Below are 25,032 nucleotides of genomic sequence, written 5' to 3' on the forward strand. Positions count from 1 at the left end.
ATGGAAACAGGGTGTGCCGCAAGGACAAATGGCGTGGCTGGGAACCAAGAAGATGTGACTTGTCTGTCCACCCCTAAGAAAGATGGAGAGGAGCTGAAGAAGTCCACCAGTCCCAGTGGGGGTGAGAAGGAAAATGCCAAAAACACTGGCAGTTCTTCTCTGGAGACAGGGAAACTGAAAAGCTCTATCTACTCAGGGACTGACTGGAAGAGGCCGATCATCCAGTTTGTGGAGTCAGACGAGAAGAAGTCAACCTACTTCAGCATGGATTCAGGGGATGGGAAGAAGCCATCATACCCTGGGGTGCAGCTTGGGGATGTGAGTCGGCCCCCCATCTCCTTTGTAGACAAAGGGGACTTGAGGAAACCGCTCTTCTTGGCAGAGTCGAAAAAGACCTTCTTCTCCAGTGAAGGAGAGGGCAGGAGGTCAGGGTACTCAAGCGGGCAGATGGGGGATCTGAAGAAGCCCTCCCTCCCTCTGGTGGAGACAGGGGACCTGAAGAGACCCAGCTACAACACCACCAACAGAGTGTCCGGGTCGAGACCCCGGGTGAAGCTAGAGGAGGTCCTGTGCGACTCCTGCATCGATAACAAGCAGAAGGCAGTGAAGTCCTGCCTGGTGTGCCAGGCTTCCTTCTGCGAGCTGCACCTCAAGCCCCATCTGGAGGGGGCGGCTTTCCGGGATCACCAGCTGCTGGACCCCATCAAGGACTTTGAAGCCAGGAAGTGCCCGCTGCATGGCAAGACCATGGAGCTGTTCTGCCAGACAGACCAGATGTGCATCTGCTACCTCTGCATGTTCCAGGAGCACAAGAACCACACTACAGTGACGGTGGAGGTTGAGAAATCGGGGAAAGAGGTAACGCTCCCCACTGCCTGTTCCCATCATTCTTTCCACTCATTTAAATAGTGGATAGCCCCTGTTCTGTTCCCACCCCGCAAATCCCCCCACCCCAAAGAATGTCTAGGTATAAAGTTACTTACACAGGGGGGTGAAGCATGCACAGTGTCCTTGACCAGACATTGCCGGTATACTAGATGACATTAGTAAGGTGCTGATATGGTCTAGCAGACTGATCTTGGGGATGGGGGTGGGGCAACCTGGGTTCTAGCCCCCGCTGTGCCCCTAGCTCACTGTGTGACCTTGAGCATATCATTTAAGTCCCAAATTTTTAAGAGCAACCTCACATTTTGAAGGCCTCAGTTTTTCGGTACGCAAATGTAGTCAGGTAGGGCCTGGCTCGGGTTCAAGGTGTCTCCAGTTGGGGACCCAAAAGTGGCGGTCCTCAAAAAATCAGTGGCCACTTTTGAAAAGGTTGGTCTGAACCTCTCTGGGGTTGTTTTTTCCCCCCGTGGAGATGACAACAATGCTGGCCCTTCCTTTGCTGAGACAAAAACTGCACTGTCAATGCCAAGTGTTGTTATTACTGAGCCGTTCGCAAGTACAGAAGCTTGTAGGGCTGGAATCCTAATGAGAGGGAGTCTGCAAAAGAGTGTAGTACCCTCACTATTAAGTAAGGGCTAAAGAAAGACCTTCCCACCTTTGTTTACAGTCTGTTTGCTGCGTGGATGTGGTATGCTTACTACAGAGGCATGGATTGAGGTCAGAGCCCCATTGTGCTAGGTGCTGTGTGGGCTAGTCCTTGCCCAGAGACCTTCCAATCTAAATAGATATGACAGAAAGAAAGGTTGATTATCCCCATTTTACACATGGGGGACTTGAGGCACAAAGAGATCAAGTGACTTGTCCAAGGTCACACAGGAAATCTGTGGCAGAGTCAGGAAATGAACCCAGATCTCATTCCTGTGCCTTAAGTGCAAACCCATCCTTCCTTTGAGGATTGGGAAGCCCCTCAGATACCATGGTGAACAGGACAATACAAATTCCAATATGGACAGAGCTGCTGAGAATTCTTCAGTGACACTAAACACAGAGAACTGGTTTAACTCTTCCCAAGACCGAGCAAAAGGAAACTGCCTACCCTTTTTAGTTAAGTGCATGCAAGGGGGATTCCCAGGGAACCTAGAATGATCAGATATGTTAATGGTGAAGAAGGGAAGTCTATCTAATCTCCATCCTCTCATATGCAGTTTGTAATCTTGCTTGCAACATTGTCCTCATCTAGCTGCTTTTTAAAACCAGCCTAAGTGATGGTTTGCTCATATCTCAGCAACTCTCTGTATAAAGAAATCCCATCTAAATCCCTGAAGGCCTTTCTCAGTCTACAGGTTAATTTCATGCCTCGTTGTTACATTTGATGCTTTGTAGCATCTGCATCGCCCCTGTTCCCTTTAACATCATGTCTGATCTCAGGGAGGTCCCCACTTAATCTCTGCTCTCTGCCTTACAACACTGGCCACCATGTTCTCTCTAGCACTTCTGATTAACTCAGGTCTCCAAGCAGCCCTGTATCCTTGCTGTTGCGCAATGGACCTAGAACATCCTGATTGTAAGCAAGTGACCACAACTGGGCAGAAAGATAGCCTCCCCCCTCACTCAGGATTTAAGTGATGTTATTTGATTTCTCATACCTGTCTGTGGCTATTTATTTGGCTCTCATTAGTGCCACGGCAGAGCCCCTGGGGAACTCAAACAGGACTTCAAATACATCCCTGAACTGTTGTTGTTTCCATTGCTGCTAAGCCTAAAGGATTTAGGGGTTTATCGATATGAATCACTCACATGCACAAGGGTTTTCTAGACTACAGGTTTTGGCCATGTTGGAACGTGAATTAATTGGAAATCAATTAGTTCAACTGTAGTTACTCGTTTGTTTCTGGTGCTGGTTAATTCACTCTAGGCTGAGACATAATGAGAAAGGAACATGGGAAAGTGTCTATATTAGTATTTATAATGGCTGGTGAGTGGTGGAAGCTAATTAACTTGAATTAAAAGGCCACCACAAACTGGAGTCCAGAAACCTCCCACATACAATCAGGTCCTTCTGCTGCTCATCATCATCTAATAACAGGGGAAATCTGTAGGGATTCTCCTGCCTTGGAACCCACTGAAATTTATCCCATATGCATTATTTTTCTTTCCCGTTACACTTGATCCTATTGATTGCTTTGAATGCCTGAAAACACAGTAAGACGCACCAGCGTCTCACGTACCAAACTGTATTTTCCTTATTGTAGGCACCTCTACAGTCCCCTGACCATAGAGTCTGAGCACCTCACAATCCTTTTAATACGTTTACCCTCACACCGCCCCTGCGAGGTAGGGCAATGTTGTTATCCCCATTTTACAGATGGGAAACTGTGGCAGACAGGCAGACAAAGTGACTTGCCCAATATCACACAGGCAAGTCTGTGGTGGAGCAGGGAATTGAAAGCTGGTCTCCTGGATAGCAGTCCACCCACCAGACCATCCTGCCTCTCCCTGTCTTTCCCTCTGCTACACTGCTGAGTATCTGCTTAAAACGTCCACAAGGCCCCTTCCTGGTTAGTTTCCTGCTACAGATTTAAACAAACAGTAACACATCCTCAGGGCCAGGCTGTTTAAAAAGCAACAAATCATAAAGCTAAGATAGCAGTACAAAACATTGGCAAATGATGGCTGCCGATAGCAAATGCACACACACAGAACTGATTCCCCAAGAGAATTCTGCAGCACAGATGACACCCAGCATTTTAAAAGGAGACACTCAGTTCACAACCAGTTTTGTAGGCCTGTTTTCAAGCAAGGACGCATCGGAAATACCCAACAACCACTGATCTGTAAATAGCATTGCATTACCGTCCATCCCTAGCCTTAATACTCTGTGTGTCAGATCATATCTAGTGGAGAGTGCTTTGATATTTTTTTCTTTTCCCTTTAAGGAAAAGTTTACATTGTACAGCAGGTTTAATGAAGTGGTTGAGAACTGACATTCAGTGACTGGAACTGGGCGTTGCTCGTTTCAACAAAGTGGCTTCTAAAGGGGACGCCTTTAAAAGGGGTGAACAAGGCTTTGAAATTGACTGTTGATTCTGATGGTGCTTCCACTCACGGCCCTTTCTGTATTGTTACAGACTGTCTGCTACAGAGCAAACAGTGCACTGATACACACAATGGAGGAGCTTCCCCCCCCCCCCATTGATGTAAGGTGAGGTTTTGGTTCGGCTTGTCTATGAGACCTTGTGTACAGTGGAGGTTTCAGCCACTGGAGAAGTCTTGCTACTCTCCTAGATGTGATCTTAATGCAGACACTGTATTCGAGGGCAGCACACCTTGCTCAGGTGTAGTTACTGACAACCTGAAGACTGGGTAAGCTGCACATCATTGCTTAGAGCAACTTTGCTTCTTCGTTAAGATTTTGTGTTGTTGCAAGTTCAGTCACACAGGAACCAGGGCCAAATCCACCAATGTAGGTGAGGCCAGGAGTAACCTGAGCAGGGGTTCTCCAAGCTTTGCATTCTGCAGACCGTTATGGGAGGGAGAGCTTGACCCAATTCCCCCCCCACTGTTTGGTTCTTAAACTATTGGAAAAAAATTGCGCAGTATGAGAGCAAAGCCAATAAATCTGGACCTTGGGGAAGCCTTTCAGCACAGGGGAATTTTCCCTAAGTGGTGTAGAGCTGGCACATTGTCTCTATGATATCCTAAAAATCCCTCCTGTAAGGCTGCTCCCATGCATAGGTGTGGGGGTGGCTGAAGCCTCACTGTGCTCCGGCTATTCCCAGCTGCCAGAATAGCCCCTTTGGGCCACAAGCAGCTGAGTGGAATTTAGGCCAGCCCTGAGGCTGCTTTAATCTACACTGGATGCTAAACCGGCCTGCCAGGTAGCCCCAGAATAAAGGCAGCAAAGAGGCACCTTTCCCCAAACCCTCTGGTTGTGTGCTTGGATGTGCTCAGACCCTTAACTGGCTTGGAAGAAGAACTGGATGAGCTCAGAGAGAATAGGTCCATCAATGGCTATTAGCCGAGATGGCGAGGGACTCAACCCCATGCTCTGCGTGTTCCTACACCTCTGACTGCCAGAAGCTGGGAGTGGACAACAGAGGATGGATCACTCAATCAATTGTCCAGCTCTGTTCATTCCCTCTGAAGGACCCGTCATCAGCCACTGTCAAAAGACAGGACACTGGGTTAGATGGACAATTGTCTGACCCAGTGTGGGTGGTTCTTACCCACTAATGAATTGGGACCTTTGTCTTCAGATCTTTTAATTCTCTTGTCACTAGTTATGCTGTATTCACATTTCCTTCTCTTTCCCTTCTACTCCCAGCCTATCCTTAAATTATTTTCCCTGTTCTTTTCTGTGAAGAGGTTTTGCATCTTCCATCCTTGTTATAAATTACCTCTCCACAGAGCACTCTAATTTGCTTCAGTTACCCCCTCTCCCCCGCTACCAATCCACTTGATTTAATCTGCATCTTCCTTGCCTTTTGCTGGTGTCTTCGTAAGCTTTCCCATCTGCTCTTGGCCCTGGTGCCATATCTCGTGTGGATATCTACAATAGTTAGATTCTGGCTACCTAAATTGCCTCTGATTTACACCAAAAATTGTATTCTTGCTCTAAATCATAGAGAAGTGGTTTTTGTTAAAACAGCTGCCTCACTCCTCCCCAGAGGCAGCTGCATTTCAGTGCTGGAGGCAGGGATAATTATAACTTATACAATGAGCTAGTAATAATTGGGGAAATCTTGTTGGGATCCATTTTCATAAAAAGTACCATCAAAATTCAGGATCATCGCCACCACCATCCATCCATCAGCTTCAATTCTCCTGACAGTGCTTTCTATCCAGTCCCCCCCTCCCTTCAGAAAGGGTCGATCCATCCCAAAGAAAGCCCCAGTGCCCTGCAGACCTAAACCCCTCCACACTGTCACTTGCTTTTCAGCCACATGGCCAAGATCTTGTTCTTGACAATGATACCAATAACCCTTACGAGAAAGCCACCTTCGTAGTCCAACTCTTTCCTTGACTAACCATAAACCCCTTGCCGTTCAGTTTCATTTCTGAATTTGGGCTGGCTATTCGAGGATAATGGGGCTTGGATCCAAAGGGTTCGCATCCCATGGCGTCCCACCTCTGCACCAATGGTTGACTGTGACACATATATGATATTGCACAGCCTGAGGGAGAGAAAGAAAGCCTTCAGGAAGGCTGCTGCGTGGTCAGGGACTGTTCCAGCATAGGCTGCTCCGGGTAACCTATTCCCTAAACACAAATCAAGGAATTAAGTCTCATCCCTTCACCTTCCTGCTCTGAGCAAAATCTCCTCTATCTTAGATATTTGTATAGCCCCCCACGCATTGTCATAGTACCTTTTCCTGAGGCCAATCCCCCTTCTTCCTCTCATTGTATGTGAGCTGGAGCTGGTAGGTGAACAAGCCCCAGACGCATCCCTTCCCCAGCCATTCAACCTGCTTATGTCTGTTTTCCAACCTCTGTACACCTGGAACTCCAGGACATGACTATGTGGCTGGTCACAGTCCAATAGCCCAGAGGGACCTCCCTGGACCTAGGAACCATAAAATGGTTTGGGGGACCCTTTTAGAGGATCACAGATACCAACAAGCAAAGATTGTTGTGAGAGAGATTTTGCGGGAGAAACAGGGATGCAACTTTTAATTCCGCTGAGATATATTGGAGTGGCTGGATTTTTTTTTTAAATGGGGAAAAAACCTGGCAAATTATGTTTCCCCTTATAAATACGGACTTATTAAAGAGGGACAGTTAGAATCAATGGGTCTCAAAAGCTGCTGTGGTTTGCCCAAGCTCAAGATGGCACTCTGATACTATGGTGATGGGCACAAGTGTAAGAACCTAGAAAATAGATTTCCTTCGCTGGAGCTTGGTTGCTCTTGTTTGGCTGACTTTCTGCCATGTGCATTATTTATGTTGTGCAGCTGATCTCTTAAGTCACATGGTACTCTTTCCACTACGCGACTGGATGACTGAAACCTTTAGATCCTACTTACACTACAACTATAATTAAGATAGGGAACCTAGTTACAAGGGTGGTTGAAATTGCTAGAAGTAGCTAGAAGATCTACTTTTGTTAGCCACAGCTGTAGCAGCTAAATCACCTCTACGTGGCCCAACTTAGTACCCCAGAAACGGGGACAGAGTGGGTTACATACACAGTGAGTGACCCCAGCTGCCAGCGGAGCCAGCGAGAGTTAAAGGTACTTTGCATCTTTGAAACTAGCTTTAGCTTAGCTATGGGATACAGCCCAACTGAATCATATCGTAAGCACACCAGCATTACAGCCAGATTCCCTGACTTGGTTACAGTTATAGTGTAAACCCAGCCTTATTACCCAGACATGGAAGACCTTGAAATAGCCACACATATTCTCCGGATGCAATTCACTGTGCTGTGCAAAGAGGATAGCCACCCATCTTGGCTGATCCAGGGACTGGACTAGGGACCTCCAGAGCTAAAGATATGTATCTCTACAACCTGCGCTAGGCTCTAGAGGTGGGAACTATCCCAACCTCACCCTTTGAAGACAGAATGTGGAGGGAAACACAGCAAACACTGATAGGTGGGTTACACAAACCTGTAATTGCATAGGTATTCGGGCTCTCTCTCTTTACATGAACATTCTCATCAACAAATAAAGCAGTTGTACAAATGTTCGTGAGAAGCCAATAAAAGGGGTTCATGAAGGTATCAAAGGAAAGTTGCGGATTTAGACGAAGCAAATGTTCCCAGTCATCCCCGCACCCCCTTTGTTTCCCCCTTGCTGCCTTCACCCAGCTCTATGAGAACATTAAAACCCTAGACTAAGAGCAAATTAATCCACAGTCCTGTCTAAACAGAATTCCTGCCGGGGGCGTCATCCCCTGGTTGCAACACTGATCAAACGTCATTCCATAATTACATGAAAACTGCTAGGGCTGCACAAACACGCCCTGGGTTGGGCCCTTCATTTCATACCCAGCTGAATTTTGAAACAAGCCTCTTGCCCTCTAGCTAATGACTCCAGCATGATTAAAAGCAGTACCATTTGCAATCCCACCCTTCCCAAGCAGGAGATTCTGCTGCTTCCTTTGCTTAGGGAGCCACATCTCTTGACCCAGCTGAAGGCATTGGGATCTTTTCCAGCTGCCAGGGTATGATCTCCATTGAAGTGGTGCCAGGAGCCTGTAGCTCCCAGCCATTATGGTTCAGGGCCAAATGCATAAGTAAAAGCAGAAATTCTCTTTGAAGTAGGCCATACGCTGCTCGATTTCACAGGTCTCCCCCTCTCTTCCCTCCCACAGGCCGAGCTCTCCTTGCAGAAAGAGCAGCTGCAGCTGAAGATCATAGAGGTAGAAGATGAAGTGGATAAGTGGCAAAAGGAGAAGGATCGCATCAAGGTGAGGATGGGACGTTTCTCTTTGGCTTTCCCCAAATGTTCCCTCCCCCCCCCCCCACCCACACGCTTTCCAGTGTTTTTCATACTTGCCTGCCCCCTTTTCCCGTGCTCTGATTTTCCGGTTCATATTTTCACATCACACTCATTTCTCCCTCCTTCCACTCCTCTCTTATCACCTGATCAACCACACTCGCTCTAAGTCTGGGAGAATGGTGTCTGCTGCAATTTTCTCATGACACACCCTGTAGGAGACCAAGAACACAGAAGATGGACTTGCTAGATGATTATCCTTGTTACTTTCTTGCCTGGGGTTACTGGTGCTCTCTCTCCATCCAGCTGTCATCTCCAAAGGCTGGGTTGGCTCAACTATACTGGCATAGTTAAAATGATTCAGCCCCCGCAATATGGATCAAGTTATACCAATAGAAAGGTGCCTGATACTGATACAGCTTATTTTTGTATGGAAAAGGGTATACACTATACTGGTATATCTACATCCACAGGAGGGGACCAATGTAAATATCGGCCAACATAATTCATACCCTACCTGTACACCAGGCCCAACAAATTATGTACAGTCAACAAGAAATCCTGCCTTCTCTCAATCCTTCCACAACTGTACCTTGGTTTTCTTTTTTCCTTTAATATTATTTTGGGAAGCCAAGCTAGAAAGCTTCGGCCTGAACATGGGGCTATCCTTGGTCATTCTGGGACACAATTTCAAAAGGGCCAAAGGACCAATCCTCAAAGGTATTTAGGTACTTCCATTGGTTTCAGAAGGAATTAGGCACCAAAATACCATTGAGGACATGGGCCTAAGTGACTTATTTTCAAGTGTCACTTCACAACCTAGGACTCTCTTGAAAGTCCAAGGGACATAGGCTTGTCTACACTAGAAATGTTTGCTACTGTCACTACACTGGTATAGTTAACATGGCAAAAACCCTCCAAGTGTGGACATATTCACACCAGTACAAAAGTGCTTCTCCTGGTGCATCTTAGTGTAGTATATATAAGCTATATCAGTACAACTGCATACACACTAGAAGTAATAATGCTATAGCCATACTGGTAGAACACGACCCTAGCAAATAGAGTTATACCAATGTAACTTTTATAGCGTGGCCAGACCTTAGGTTAGGATCTCTGCTCCCATGGGCTGGCTGCTAAGAATGCTCTGCCACCCCCCAAGCCTCAGTCCCAAGAGTTTCATTCTAGTAAGTGACTCCCTTTAAGTGACACTGATGAATCTTTATTTTGCAGTAGCACCCAGAAACCCCACCCAGGGTCAGGGCCCCATTGTGCTGGGTGCTGCACAAACACAGGCAGGGTCCCTAACCCAGAGAATTTACCCTCTAAGAAGTCTCCATGCTACACTTCTCCCGACACAGCCTAGGATTTCAGCCTCTCCAGCTTGCGTTTTGATAGGATAGGGGATCTGCATGCACAAATGCTGCCTAACGGGATGAAGGGGCCTGGCCATGTGTGGAATAGCTGGAGGTGCTGGGGAGGGATGTCTGCCTCCAACATCATGCTGTTCTTCCTCTCCTGAATCTACATTGCGGTTGTGTTCGATTGCTGGAGTCCCCGGTGCGAGAGCCTCATGCCATGCACCTTCTATATCCCCCCACTAGAATTTCACCACCAACGAGAAAGCCACCGTGGATCAGCATTACAAAGAGCTGGTCCGCGACCTGGAGAAGCAGCGGGATGAGGTGAAGGCTGCCCTGGACCAGAGGGAAAAGACCGCGGTGGAGAACATAAAAGAAATTGTGGAGGAGCTAGAAGAGAGGGCAAAGCTGTTGCAGGAGGACAAGGAGACCAGGGAGCAGATACATCAGATCAGCGACTCCGTTCTCTTCCTGCAGGTAAATCGAGGCTGCATCTTTCCTCCACTCCTGTTTCTACTGAGAAAGGGATACCTTTGATGGGCAGATGATCCAGCTGGTGCCACAGGCATAACAGAATGGGGTCAATTGATACCGGCTGGCAATCTTGCTGTGAAATGTCAGGGTCTGTTTTTTTGGAGACATACCCCTGACATAAGCAGGAATCAGCTAGCTGAGCAGGGTATCCAAGGCTTTCACCCAATTTCAGAGGGAGTTCACATGATACCATATTGCCTATGAGCGATGCACAATCTTAGCTGATTGACCCTGATACCTCTCCTGAAATCTAACATCCCCCAGCCCCCTCAGAGCCCTTATCTCCATTGTATCTAACTTCTCCTGTACCCAAATCTCTCTTTAGCCTTCTCTGCATTCCAGCCTCTCGGTACTTTAACCTCCACACCTTCTGGGTTGGCAGGAATTTGGCGCAATGATGAGGAACTATATCGCCCCGCCGTCTCTCCCGACTTACAGCGTCTTGCTGGACGGGGACACCATGAGCCCGTCGATGGGGCTCCTCCGAGATGATCTGCTGAACGTCTGCATGAGACACGTGGAGAAGATCTGCAAGGCAGACCTCAGCCGGAACTTCATAGAGAGGAATCATATGGAGAATGGTAGCATTTCCCTGAGTTGCTCTTCCCTCCCTCTTTCTGCTTTCTGTTAATATCCAGAGTCACAGTATTTCCTTGGGAAAAAAACCTTCAACCTTCTTTTTTTTCCCCATTGAAATTTTCCAGCCAGCTGTGCCCATTTCCCAGAGTCCAGCAAAGGAGGTGACCCAAAGTCAGTGATCAAGTCAGAGCTCAAAGGTCAACAGACTTAAGCTTCTGAGTCACTTTTGAAGATTCAAGAGCCTAAATTCTAAGGCCAGAAGGGACCACTGTGATCATCTAGTCTGCCCTCCTGTGTAACACACAATTGGACTTTGCCATCTGTGACTTAGGCCTTCCAACACTGATTGTAGCAATGCTTAAATATCTTTACAAATCTCAGGCACTTTAGAAAATTTTATCAATAGTTTAATGGACACTGCTTAGAATCTGGTTAATGAGTCCAAAGGTATTCAAACTGTTGGGAAAAGTTATTTAAGGTAATCCAAAAACTCTTTACAGCTGTCATGTCTGCAAGCCACAGTTACACTTGAAAGAAGACAGAGTTTGTATCTAGTGACTGCAAGGAAATAACTCTACAATTACTTATTGGCCTTAATTAACAGATTTCCCCTGAATCAACCCAACAAGCTCACCTGCAACCCGTTTGATCTTTCATTGTTAAAAACTTCACCGGGAGAAATAATATATTAGTGGAGTGAAACCTATTTAATATCAGTCTCCAAAGAGACTCTGCTTACTCTTAGTTGTTACAACAGGTGCCCGCTTAATAGTCTTGCAAAGGGGCAAAACATTCAAACAGCATCCTGAGAGTTTTAATACTGCAGAAATAAATCAGAGCAAATAAAAAGACAACTCTAGTCACTAATGTAAGAGTCAAACCAATGTAACTAAAACTAAACATTGGGTCAAATTCACCTGTTTGCAGAGAGCTAGCAGAAGGCTCACACTCCACTCAAGGCCTCACAACTAAGCTGAAGTCAGATGTAAGCGGCACGTAAGCCTCGTGTTGGCTCTTTGCACAGGGTCCTGACCCTAGAGTCAAATCCACTTAGATAGCTTTGTGCTGTACAGCCACCATCACTTCACCCCATTCCTAGGGCATTCCAAAGAGCCCTGGGTAGGAATTGCAAAACTAAGGAAGTCTATTTTCAAAGGATCCATCTTGCAAGGGCAAAATGGCCTTCCTCAGACCTTTAGGGAGAAACCAAAGGGGAACAGCCCTGGCCTATGCTGCCCCACCCCACCCCCACCCCTCTCGCCTCTGCTGCTTTCAGTCCTACCTCCTGCTGACCCAGGCTTTGCTCCGCTTCTCCAGGGGATCACCGCTACATGCTCAACAACTACGATTGGAACCAGCCTGACAACGTGAAGAGATTCTCCATGTTCCTGACTCCAAAAGGTACCGTGGCTGACCCTTTTCTCTCAAGCTCTCTGTCTGCCACGGCTGGGCTTCCTCTAAACAAAGCATGGCAGATAAGACTCAGACATGCAACATATGCCTTGTAATTTGCTTCCTCTGACCACTTACTTTTCACATCACCATCCTGGAATTGGGCAAATTCAGCCCTTTCATACTGTTCATGCCAGGTCTGGATCTGGCCCCATGTTTTCTGTCTAGCCTAAAAACACAGACACATTTTTGCACTCTCTGAAACAGGGCAACAGACAAGGTGCTGGCCAGGGTAACCGGCTTTGAATGTTTACATGCTTCAGTGCGAAACCTGTAGGAGCACAGAAGGGCTCAGGGCTTCTCTCCCTCGGACAAAGATGTGCTCTTACCTTGTCTTAGCCAACATGAAGTAAAACCCGAGCGAAGACGGGGCAGTTTGAAGTTTTAACATGAGTTAGCAGGCTGAGCTCTTTACCTCGACCTGCTAACGTGTAGGAAAGCTCAGGAGACTTGGGTTCTACTCCCAGCTCTGCCAAGGGATTGCTGGGGAACATTGGGCAAATCATGGCTCTGCTCGCTGCCTGAGTTTCCCCATGTATAAATTAGGGATAATGACGATTCTTGTCAAGCACTTTAAGATGGATGGGGGGAAAGTGCTGTATAAGAACTAGGTATTATTATTATTACACATTTTAACAAAACAAGTATTTCAATACGTGTTGGCTGGTAATGTTCATCCTCTACCAGCTAGCACATGTTAAAATATAAAACTTTACCTGTCTACACAAAGGTGTTAGCGAGCATGATTTACACAAGCACACCTTTTAGCGTAGGGCTTGCCTTCACGGGGAAACTGAGCAACAGAACAACAGTGATCTAAGTATGCCAATATAGCTATGCTGGTAAAACTCTATTTCAGAATGCAAAGTGGCTCTCTCTGGTACAGCTTAGGTTGATTTTGAAGCTGTTTAAGCGATACCAGAAAAATGTCACTTTCAACCCTAGAACAGTTTCCACATGGCGAGTTACGTTAGCGTCGGTTCAGCAGTATAAATTTACACCTGTGTAACTACCTGTGTTGACGAGCCTCTAGTGAGGACAAGGGGCTGCTGCCTTGCACCTTGTTCTGTCACTTACACAAAGAAAATGCAAAGTAGGTATAAACTGTTACCCTCCTGAATCAGTAGCATTCTACAACCATTGTGTCTGGTAGAAATGACCTCACAGTGCAGGTTAGTCGAGAATTCGTTGCCAGTATAGATGTATATAAATAAAAAGGAGGCAAGAAGAGAGTAAGAAGATATGTGAAAATGGTAACCACATATTTAAGGTTCCCATAGATCTGACATTTGGAACTGTCACCTTTCAGGTTCTGCTTCCTGAGTTTCCAAAACCACATTTGGATTTGCCCAGTGTTTACAGCTGTTGCTCTGCACAAATAGATGTGGGCAGAGTGTAGGCCTGTGGCTGCTATCTGTAATTAACAATGGCATTTCCCTGTTTTGCAATATCACCTGCTGGGTTTTACAAGGGTGCCATGTGAATGCCAACGTTGATCCATTTGTCTGGATTCCCACTTTTCCTTTAAGGCTCATTCTCTTCTCCTCCATTTCAGCCCATACATGGATTCCCTAGCAGCTGCCTTATTGGCTCCCACATGTGTTTGTGTGAATGACAAGGACGTAGCACTCTAGAACTCATCCCAGCAGTGCTGCTAGGGTACACTAAGGCTTCAGGGCCTGCCTCTTCCTCAGCCCAACACAACTGCACAATTCCCTACTAGCCTGCCTAACCAAGGATCAAGTTCTGGTTGTCAGACTGGAGAAGGGCATTTTCTGAAGGCTTCTTTATTTTGCATGTGGTGGGTTAATTTAAAAAGGAACCTAGATCCAAACCATCCCTGGTTCTAAGTTACAGCTGCTGCAGTCATGACACAGCTGCTTTAGGTCTTTACAGGTTTCATCCTATCAGGGAAATACTCTGGACAAGCTAGACTGTCGGCCAAAGTTCATGTAAAGAATCCATCTCCCCATTTCCCAGAGCTGGCTGCAAGTCAGCCACACCCCCTCTCAAAGCAGAAAAACTACCACACAGGTCCAGGTCTTTGGGCTGTTAAGCCGAATGTCCTGCCTTTGGCAGTGGACAATTCTAGAGATGAGTCAAAATCAAAAACCTGGATCCTGAACCCCTCTCAGCCTTGGGGCTTTTAAAATTTGATCTGAATTTTGCAGTCCGAGATCATGTCTAACCAATACCTGATGCTTCAGAGGGAGGTGAAAATTCCCCATAATGCACCGAAATATTCGCTGCACAGAGAGAATGGTGGGGATAGATATTTCCTGACTACTGCGGCTGAAGCATGAGATTTGAGCACACAGAATGCAGATATAGTGAAGTGAGGGGAAAAATCTTGAGTTTCTTCTGTCCAGTGTCACTGAGCTCCGCTATGCTAATCCTCTTGGAACATAGAGATTACTACCTACAAGACTGGGGTTCAGAGCTGCAGTCCAATGTGCGCCCCACTTGTTACCTCCCCTTCCTACTCCAGGCTGGAGGAGAACCCCTGCTTCTTTGTCTTACTGGGGAGCAAAGAGAAGCTGATCTTGCTACACTGCCTCCTGGCTGGGAGCAAAGATCTAGCTCTCCTGAACGCCCCCCTGTATCTGCCAGCAACCTCTGCAGGTGCTGAAGAAGGGACCACTCCCAGGCTGAAGTAGAGGGGCTCTCTTGGCAGGTAGGCCCTCTCCTGTTGTACACAGATTATAAGGCCACTGATCATCTAGGCCCAGCTCCTCAATGTATTTAGGCACCTAACTCCACTTGACTTCCATGGAAGTTAGGCTCCTAAATACCTTTGAGGAACAGGGCTCTAATCTGACCTCCTGTATCACACACTCCGTAGGATCTCCCTGAATTAATTCCTGTCTGACCTAGAGTAGATGTTTTAGAAAAGGATCCAATCTTGATTTAAAAATTGCCAGTGATGGAAAATCCACCGTGACCCTGGGTCAGTTGCTCCAATGGTTAATTGCCCTCATTGTGAAACATTTGCACCATATTTCCATTCTGAATTTGTCCAGGTTCAGTCTTCAGTCATTGGATCATGTTTTAATCTTTCTTGGCTAACCTGAAAAGCCCGTTATCCAACGTTTGTTCCCCAATGTAGGAATTTACAGACTGTGTTCAAGTCCCACCCATTAACCAACTCTTGGTTAAGCTGAATAGATTGAGCCTCTCGTGTCTATCGCTATATGGAGAACTGCACAGAATGCCCATTGAAGTCAATGGGACACTCACTTTAATAAACCATATGAGAGTCACAGATGAGTAGTGCACAGAGCTGGCTGAATGCTGCAGAGCCATGGTTGGAATTCACACAAATGCCCTCAGCCACTCCTTGGTGGTTTGTTATTTGCGTGTACACACTGTAGGAGAAGCAGCTGCTGCCCTAACAGCGCCCAGATTGGCACAAGAACAGGGGATTCGTTCCCTACCAAGGCTACTCCTTAGTTGGTATTTGCTCTCAATCATTTGCTATTTCTGTTATAATCAGCCAATGAGGGAGTAAAATCAAGACCATGTAATTTAGGCAACAAATCACCTACTTTGAAGAATAACAAACAGCACAGAGTGAGAAAGTGAATACTTCCCAAAAGACACAGGGCGGTTCAAAACTGTTTGTCCAAAGATCTCAGCAAAGAGCTACATGCAGTAAAGCCATTTGCAGACAGCAAGATTGGTTCATAAAGGATTTACAAACAGGAAAGAGGGCTGGATCCCAAACAACTATTCCTCATGACTAATAACTTCACAGCAAGTGATCAAACCTGTACATTCCTTCGATACCCATCTCAGTGCATCTCTCCCTGCGTTTGAACAGACACCCCCTCTTGATGCAGTGCTGGGGACCTTGCACCCCCCTCAATTAGTTTTCAGAGAAAGGTTTTTACCAGTAGGGGTTTTGTGACTGGGCACCACAGGGAACCCCTTAGCACTTGCTAAATACAGGGACAGTCATCTGCTTCAGAGCCCTCTAGCACAGTGGTTCTCAAACTTTTGTACTGGTGACCCCTTTCAAATAGCAAGCCTCTGAGTGCGACCCCCCCTTATAAATTAAAAACACTTTTTAATATATTTAACACCATTATAAATGCTGGATGCAAAGTGGGGTTTGGGGTGGAGGCTGACAGCTCACGACCCCCCCATGTAATAACCTCGCAACCCCCTGAGGGGTCCTGACCCCCAGTCTGAGAACCCCTGCTCTAGCAGCAGTAGCTAACTCAAAAATCCTCACAACAATCCCTGTGGCATGGGTGTTATTCTGCGCATGGGGAAACCAAGCAAGGTGAAATGACTTGCCCAAGGTCACACAGCAAAGTCCGTGTCAGCACTAGAATTAGAAGTCAGGAGTTCCTGGCTCTCAGCCTGGGGTTCCACACACACCACTCTCTAAAGCAAATGATTTAGTGCATGTGCAGATTAGCAGCGAGAGATCTATCTAGAGGATACTACAGGGAAGCAAGCATGCAATGCTTAATCTGATGGTCCCACAGTACCATATACAATGACAGGCTGCCGAACCAGCTAGTGCAAGTAATCCTACTGGGTACTAGAGTGATGTGGTCAAAGGTTATTGGAGTTGGATTCATTTGCAAATCAGTCATTTGTGACCATCTCAACCCCTCATCTAGCAAGGGGCAGCTCTCTCTCTGTTTAAACCACCTGCCCACATCTGAAAAGTTGGGACAGGGAGGTTACTTGCCCCTGTATCTGGGAGCGGTGCAGATGTTACAGCACATGAAAGGAGCATGAATGGAAGTGCTAAAATGAGAGCAGCCCACAGGGTGGTAGCAGATGCATATCGGAGATCCGACTCCTTTCCTCTTTGCATATGCCCTCAGTGCCTGGTTGCTTGGAGGAGAGGTAAGCAGCGGAAACCCACATCTCTGCAGCAAGTGCTGGGGAAACCCTGAAGCACAAGTCTATGGTGGTGGAGGTGAAGTGAGAGTGTGTGTGTAAGCAAGAGTCCCAGCCTCTCCCTGCAGGTATCTCTGGAAGATCATCATGCTGACAAAGCTTGAGTGGGCAACTTAATGTAACTAATGATGGCTTTTTGTTACATTGATGGAGCTTCATTCACACAGCTCAGAAAGAGGGAGAGAGAAGCCGCCCTTCTTTTCCCACCCAGGGCACTGTGAAAAGAACAGACAGACAATTCTTCTGCGGCTTGGACCGAGCCCTCTGGCTTGCTTTCACCTCACCTATACCGTGTTGGTTCTGATTCTAAGTCTGTCAGGACGACTGTTAGTGGAGCAACACCAGGGCATGGGCCTAGGTCTGGGACATCAGGAGCTGACTGCTGAACTGGATTCTCTTCTCTTGCAGCCAGTTTCAGCAACCGAGCGTGGGAATATTCCTCCTTCCAAAATGCAGAGGAGACACTTGGCATGGGTAACTCTGCTTTCTCAATGAAAGGTATTCATTCCTACCACCTGTGCCAGGGCTTCTCGCCGGTTTCTACCAAGTCCACCCTTGCCCTCTTAGCCACCCTGACACTTTTGGGCAGCCCTATCCCACTATTTGAACCTTTTCTATTTGGTTTATATCATCATCATCTACATTACAACCAGGTTCAGGGCCCCATTGTGCTACACGTAGCTGGGGAGAGTCCCTGCCCCTTATAATCCAAATAGAGACAAAGGAAGGTAGGAAATATTGCTATTCCCATTTTACAGATAGGGAACCGAGGCACAGAGAGATTAAGTGACTTGACCAAAGTCATGCAGGCAGTCTGTGGCAGACACAGGAACAGAATGCAGATCTCCTGAATCTCAGGCCCGTGGCTTACCTACAAGACCATCCTTCTCCTCATCTCTGTTTTGTGTAGATTGAAAGCTTGGGGCACAGACTATGTTTGTATAGTGCCTAGCACAATTGGGCCCTGTTCTTGGTTGGTCCCTAGGTACAACTGGACTTAACACTCGCCCTTCCTCTTCCATCTCTCTTCATTTCTCTGTTCATACTCTTAACATTTTCTCATAGCTCTTCCACGGCTAGCAGGATTGTCTCCCTTTTACCACATGCTCTGCCATTAGACTCCCCTCAGCAGGAAGGGCCTGATCCAAAGCCCTGGTGAGGACTCCCGATGACTTCACTGAGCATTGCCCAGGGTCCCAAAGGCTGATGGTGAAGGAGCTTTGGTAGACTTGGAGTCTGCCTAATGATTCTAGTTTGTGGCACACTGGTTTACTAGGGCCTGGCGCCGGTGCCATCCATACCGCATCACACACGCGCCGTGGTTTTTCAGAAGAAAGACTCTTCCCTCTCTATGCAGAGCTTTGACACCATACAAACACCCTGCTAACATCTACCTTCTCTCACCTGGCCTGGCCACCTCATATCTACTCCCCAATTTGCAGCTCTGGCCCTTCCCTTCCTCTGATGGGTCCTGCTGAGGTTTTCAAAGTCCCCCAAGGAGGTTGGGATTTCAGATCCCTAGGCAGCGTTATAAAACCCAGACTGCCACCTTCTCCTTTCTCGTTTCTGACCCTTAAGAATCCATTAAAACTAAACGAGATAGCTGTTGGGTAATTAACAGTCCTTTGTTTGCATTCCCAGGGATCTCAGTTTCCTTCGCCCAGCAGGTGCCAGGCTGTTATACAGATTGATGATTACACAGATAAGGACTTTTACCCCTGGAAGGCAACATCTCGAAAGTAACATAAGCTCTTCTCTTTTCCAGTAGGCAATGGAACTAAGATGCCGTATCAGTTCTCCCAGATGGGGCAGAGTTCACCTGGTGACTTCAGCAAACAGTCCGATGGGAGCCTCTTCACTAAGACTGGTATGGGGCTTTGGGGATTTAGCTGCTTTATACGTCCCTCTATCTGCTCCTTCCACCCCACTGTTCAGGGGTTAGATTCTGTAGTGACTGACCTGAGGGGGGTGTTTAATCCCATTCTCCACTGCTCCCCCTGTGAAAGGCAGCCTGGAGTAATGGCACACGTGGCCCCCTGAACACTCATTCCAGCTTGGTTATGGGAGTAGCTTAATGCAATGCAGGATTTTGCTAAACTTTGGGGTTGTCAGATCTAATGAACAGTTTGGGGTGATTTGTTGGGGGGCAGGGAGGGAAGGGTAAGCAAAGGAGTTATTTGGGCAGTAGTGGGGGGGAGGGAGGGATTCTGGTGAATGACATTCATTGACCCCTCCTTGTAATATCCTAATGGAGACACCTTTATGATCTTAATAATGTGGGCAGCAGTGTGGTCTAGTAGATAGAGCCCTGGGTTAGGACCCAAGAGACATGGGTTCTATTCCTGGCTTTGCCATTGGCCTGCTGGGTGATCTTGGGCAAGTCACTGCCCTGCTCTGTGCCTCAGTTTCCCCATCTGTAAAATGGGGATACTGAAATACTTTGAGATCTACTGATGAAAAGTGTTATCACCATGAATTAAAACAGAGGAACATGCACTTTTAGGGTGAAATTCTAGCCTCAGACTTCACTGGACCCAGGATTTCACCCTTTCCTCCTCACTGGCTACTGCCAAGAGTTGCGATTGCATCAATTTCTGCTAAACAGAGTCAGGCCTGGCCAATAAATGAACGGGAGAGCTCAGGATAAAAGCTATGGTTAGGGTTGCTGGAATGCCATCTTTCGGCTAAGCTGTAAATCCAAGGTCTTGATTTTTTGCAGTAATTAAAAATCCCTTTGCATTCTTTGTAAGAGTTAGAGCAATTAGTCTGGTATCTTGGCCTAACTTTAATTTGGCTAATGACATTCTGCCTCCATAATTTCCCCTGACATTTTAACTGGATAGGTTATTTTTTCACTCCCTTTCCCTGAACTGTTGAATGGTGGTGCCACTATTCTAAGAGATGTTGCAATCCACCCCAGAAGTGGTAGCATTTCGGTGGTAGACGATAGGATTCCTAACTATATGTATTTTCTAATCCTGTAATTTCCGATGGTGCTTTCAAGAAGGGGGTAATACACAGAGCAGATCATAACCCCATCACTGCTCCTAACTAGCTAGTTTGTATTGTCGCAGCTTACCCTGCAATAGTGAGACACCAAGCGACAAAGGTGCAGCCGCAGACATGGAAATCCTCCAAGCAGTCCATGCTGGTAAGTGATAAGACCTGGACTTGTGCACTCATGGGGCTTCAGCAAGAGAAGGAACTGCTATGGGAGCACACAGGACTTTGGGAGTTTTCGGGGCATTTTGGATCTGGAGAAGGGGCAGCGACTGACTTCACCTGTGACAGTATTTCTTATTTTTCGTAGTCACCTCCCGTGTTACTGGGAGATCGGCAGAGTTGCATGGTTCAGATCAGATTCCAAACCTGCCCTTGGCTCAGAAATGTTTGGATGCAGGGTTTTGGTTCAACCCCATTTCAAATCTTAATTTTGGGGCTTTAAATGGAAATCTGCTCCAGGCTAGACTTTGCCACAGTTGCTTAAATTCTGCAATATTACTGTTCACTGCATGGAGGCAGTGGCGGATTAATGATTTTGCCACCCCTAGGCCCAGAAATACTTGCCGCCCCCCCCCGCCCCCAGCAGCTCCCACCCCAGCTCACTTCCGCTCCGCCTCCACCTCCTCCCCTGAGCGTGCCACCGGGTCCTGCTTCTCCCTGCTCCCTGCCAGGGCTTGTGCGCGAAACAGCTTCGTGAAGGAGGGGGGAAGTGGGGGAACAAGGCACACTCAGGAGAGGAGACGGGGCCAGGGATTTGGGGAAGGGGACCGGGAAGGGATGGAGTTGGGGCGGGACTGGGGGTGGAGGGTGCCAACTGGCACCAGGGGAAGCAGCCGCCTCTGGCTGCTATTATAAATTTGCCGCCCCTGCAAATTTGCCACTCTAGGCCTAGGCCTTGTCGGCCTAGGCGTTAATACACTGCTGCATGGGGGTCACCTATTATAAGTGTGGGCTATGGTGCCTAGAAAACACATTCTGTGGAGTCTGCGCACCACAGAGCGGAGCATAAGACTACCTCACATACTGATCACACAGCCTTGAAGCCTGATGGGGTGTATCAAGGATCAGTCTCTATGAAAAGTGGGCCCAAATCATTGCTACTTTGTACCTTATGTAATCATTTATACCACTCCAAAGTAGTCATAAAACACTCCTAGACCCATGTGGTCATGTTTTGCACCCATTTTCCACTGGTCTAAACAAATACCAGTATTACCAACCCCATGTGTTCAAATCTCACAAGTCAGGCTGTCCAAAACTCAAGAGATTTTAAAAATAGTACATTTTGGGGCTGATTCTTTTTACTTGCCTTCTGCTTTTTGAGCCTTTATATTTCATGTTTTCAAGATTTCCTTGAAACCATGACGGCTAGAGGCTTACTTTTCTTTAAAAAAAACAACAACAACAAAACAAAAGCAGAGATTCTTAGGTAATAGCCTGACTCCAGGAGCTGGGGCTTCACAAAAACACCAAAATATCTCAATTCACAGGAATCAGAAACACTGGACTACAGAAGGTGCAAGGCCATTTTATTTAATTCCTAAATAAAAAACATACTGGATTAGCAAGCCCTTAGCAAAACAACTGATCACATAAAAACCTACTTGAACCTATCTATCCTGGTTCCTTTATCTCCCTTAGCACTGAAATATCTTAGCATCTTGCAAGATCTAAATTAAATGCACAAAGAACCCTTTCTCCCCCTCCCAAAAGAAAGTTTATCTTTTAATAATTATTATGCATTTGTAAGAATGTGCCATTGCCTTAAGAATTAGAAAGGGAAAAAAACATAGGAGTTAAGCACACTTACCAGCTAGAAGAGAAGAATACAGCAACCACTTGCAAAATGGCTGCTTTAGGGTGACAGCTGTTTGGCTCTGCCAAATTTAAAGGACTCAACCCAGGAAGGCATGCTGGGAAAATGTTCCCATAAGAGATATCCCTGCAGTAGGGGAAGTTAGGAGAGACCAGGAAGTTGCTGCTATAGCACATTATTATAATGGGGGAAGCAAGATTAGAGAAATGGGGTTTCCAGTTCCATCTGACAGTGATGAGCCTGAGTGCAGATCTACTGTCTACTAGGAGTGAGCCCCACAGGGGGCATGGACCTGTTGTGACAGTCCAGTTCCAAGAAGGCAATTCACACCCTTACTAGTGCCCTGTTATTAATCCAACAGTCTGGGTAGATTCCTCCCTGTAAACACTTGGATGTCTTTTGCATGCATATAGTAGTTGGGGCTATTTTATTTTTATGGCTTATATTCACCAGATAGACCTGAACCAAACAATCCAGATGATTTATATGAGCACTAAAAAGTTGCGAAACAGATACACACGCTCTGGACTGCCGTGGCTCTGTAGGAGCTGTTACAGTCTATTGGGTCAATAATCTGGCTTTTAAAATAGCCTTAAATATGTATTTAAGTAATCCACCTTCTAAAAGGCCTGTAAATATTAATTCACGCACCGGACTGCAATGCTCCAGGAGGCCAGAACTGCCGGCCCTCAGAGAGTTATTTAAAGGGGAGCTTTTCTTCTTTCTTTAATTATGCTGGAAATTGGAGCTGTAAAGCAAATAGAATTGACACACAAGAGGGCATTGAACAGTAGGTATTAGAAGTGTGGTCTGAACAGCAGGATTGGATGGACATGTTACATCCATCCATCCATCTCATGCTCATCATCGCATAGTGTATGCGATGTTAATTGGCATGATTAATAGAGATAAGCCCAAACCAGTCCTTTTAGCTATCTATCCAACCCTTCCCAAAATACAATCTGGATCTAGGTCAGTATATCATGATGAAGCAAAACCAAGGCTGCCTTTGCTTTGACCCCATTGTGCCTATGCTAAGCAGAGGCATCTAGGTCATGAAAAGGCTGATTTGCTCATTTACCTTTGTGCTGGTTTAGCGCATATTCATGGCTGCACTAGTTTTGACACTTTGGTACTCTGGCCACATCAGCATATTTTTGGAGTGGATCTCACAGGGCCCAGCAACATTGCTGGGAGCAGAGGCATTTGGGTAATTTCCATAAACAATGCCCTGCATTCCAGGAGGTAATTCAGAGGACCTGTTGAGCTGGTGCAGTTACACACAGCAGAGAAGTCATGGTAGATTTTACTAATACAGGTGGCTCTGAGTTGAAGATCTTGTCTGGGATGTTGCAACCAACTAGTACAACTAACCCATAATGTGGCTGTTGTGTTTTACAAGAGCTGCAAGCTCCCTTGTTCCAGCCAAGGTTGTTTTTTTTGCTACACACTCTTCCCAGGGGTAAACATGGCCAGACCATCCTGGTGGTAACAGCAGGATGACTAGGTTAGATGCTGATGGGAAGTGGCACAACTGAAAGCAGCAATGCATAGAGTGGGGGGAAGTTTGTAAAATAGATGCTCAAGTTCAGCTTTGTTCCTGCCCCTTTATCATTCACGAATATTCGCACAAACTGGGTTTTGTTTACACAGAACCCTATATTCACATGTGGACTTGAGGACCGACAACAGCACTGGTTATTTAACAATGGTTATTCCTTACAGTCACATTTAAGGGCTTTGCGTCATCCAGCCAGGGAGCAGAAAAACACCATGCAACTTAGCTGACCCATCACACACAGTGCACAGGTCAACGTTTGTGAGCATCCTATAGATTCAAATTTTAGTTCATCCACAATTTTAGTTCTGAGCAATGAAGAGCTACATACAAAAATCAAAGGGTGAAATTCAGCCCTGTCCAGAGGGCTGGCAGCAGACACATGTACTACCTAAGTCCTATTTTGAGGGCTCACGTGGGATTTAATTAATGCAGATACTTGGTGTAGACCCTCTGCCTCAGAACAAAACTCACCCGAAGCCTGAGTGCAGTTGGAGAATAGGGTCTAAGTTTGCAATGAATAAGTCAAGCGGCTCCAGTTTCCAAAAAAGGGGAATGGGTGGTGTCTCACTGCTACAAAAATGTCTGGAACTGTTAATATATAACAGTTTGGGTGAAAGGGGTATGTGGGAGGGCTAATTAGATGGTGGAGGCAGTGCAAACTGAGTGTAAGTCAAGGACAGACTGCAAGCTACAGTCCTTTTAATTCACATGCCCCAAATTCTCCATTGCAGTCACACCACCGTCCCTTTTACGTCAACAAAGGCAACGGAATCACTTCAAATGAGGCACCTTGAATCCCGCTGTCCATGGGAAAAGCCAGATGTGCCAGGAGTGGAGAACCAACCAAGAATTTTCACATATGAACCTGCTACTATATTAAACTTCCTGCTCTAATCTCTGGAGAGGCTGGATTGGGTGGTCGGCGCTAGAAGAAATGAGGACTTTTCCCAACTCATATTCGATCCCAGGGCCATTTTATATTTTCCTTGAAAGCTCTGCAGCCCTGGAGAACTGTAACAAGTACAACCCTTGTAGATTTCTTATTCCCTGTCTTGCAACACCCTCCTCTGCCTGCAGAGCAGATTGCTCTACTTCTCCTAGGTGCTTTGGGGAAGGTGGGATCTTGGATATGGTATGCACTGAGCCCTTCCCCTCCACAGTGTCATACCATGTGCTTCCTGCTCTCCCGACCACATAGTCGTCGTTGAATGAATTTGTAGAGCTGGTGAAAGGTGCCAAGTTGGAGTCTGAAGTCCTCTTTGAATCTAAAAGGCAGGGTCATCCCGGGAACTGGCAGGCCATGCTTTGTCTATGCTCCTCCATCCACCTGCCTCAAACCTAATCTGTAGGGACCCCGCCCCCATCAGTGGAAAGGGCAGCTCTGTCTCTGTGAGCCACTCAATCCTTGGCCTCTCTATGGAGACACTCTTGGGCTTCCCCTTGCCAATGTCCAGTGGTTACCACATGCTGGACACCACCTCCTCA

General features: G+C 46.7%; 1 protein-coding gene across 1 annotated transcript; it reads left to right on the forward strand.

Moving 5' to 3' along the window:
* TRIM29 (tripartite motif containing 29) lies at positions 1 to 24,341 on the forward strand. The gene is made up of 9 exons (XM_077839872.1): positions 1 to 858; positions 8,200 to 8,295; positions 9,929 to 10,162; positions 10,602 to 10,800; positions 12,116 to 12,199; positions 17,576 to 17,665; positions 18,933 to 19,034; positions 20,242 to 20,318; positions 24,279 to 24,341. The coding sequence occupies exons 1-9, from the start codon at positions 1 to 3 to the stop codon at positions 24,339 to 24,341; spliced, it is 1,803 nt and encodes a 600-aa protein (XP_077695998.1).
* Positions 24,342 to 25,032: the final 691 nt, after the last annotated feature.

The sequence above is a fragment of the Eretmochelys imbricata genome, chromosome 22 (assembly GCF_965152235.1).
Source record: "Eretmochelys imbricata isolate rEreImb1 chromosome 22, rEreImb1.hap1, whole genome shotgun sequence".
Taxonomy (NCBI): Eukaryota; Metazoa; Chordata; order Testudines; family Cheloniidae; genus Eretmochelys; species Eretmochelys imbricata.

Excerpts from the sequence above, each read along its gene's own strand:
- TRIM29 (XM_077839872.1), top strand. The coding sequence starts at position 1 with ATGGAAACAGGGTGTGCCGCAAGGACAAATGGCGTGGCTGGGAACCAA. Across the intron at positions 8,296-9,928 it reads AGGAGAAGGATCGCATCAAG|AATTTCACCACCAACGAGAA; the intron begins GTGAGGATGGGA and ends TCCCCCCACTAG. Across the intron at positions 17,666-18,932 it reads CTCTGCTTTCTCAATGAAAG|TAGGCAATGGAACTAAGATG; the intron begins GTATTCATTCCT and ends TCTCTTTTCCAG.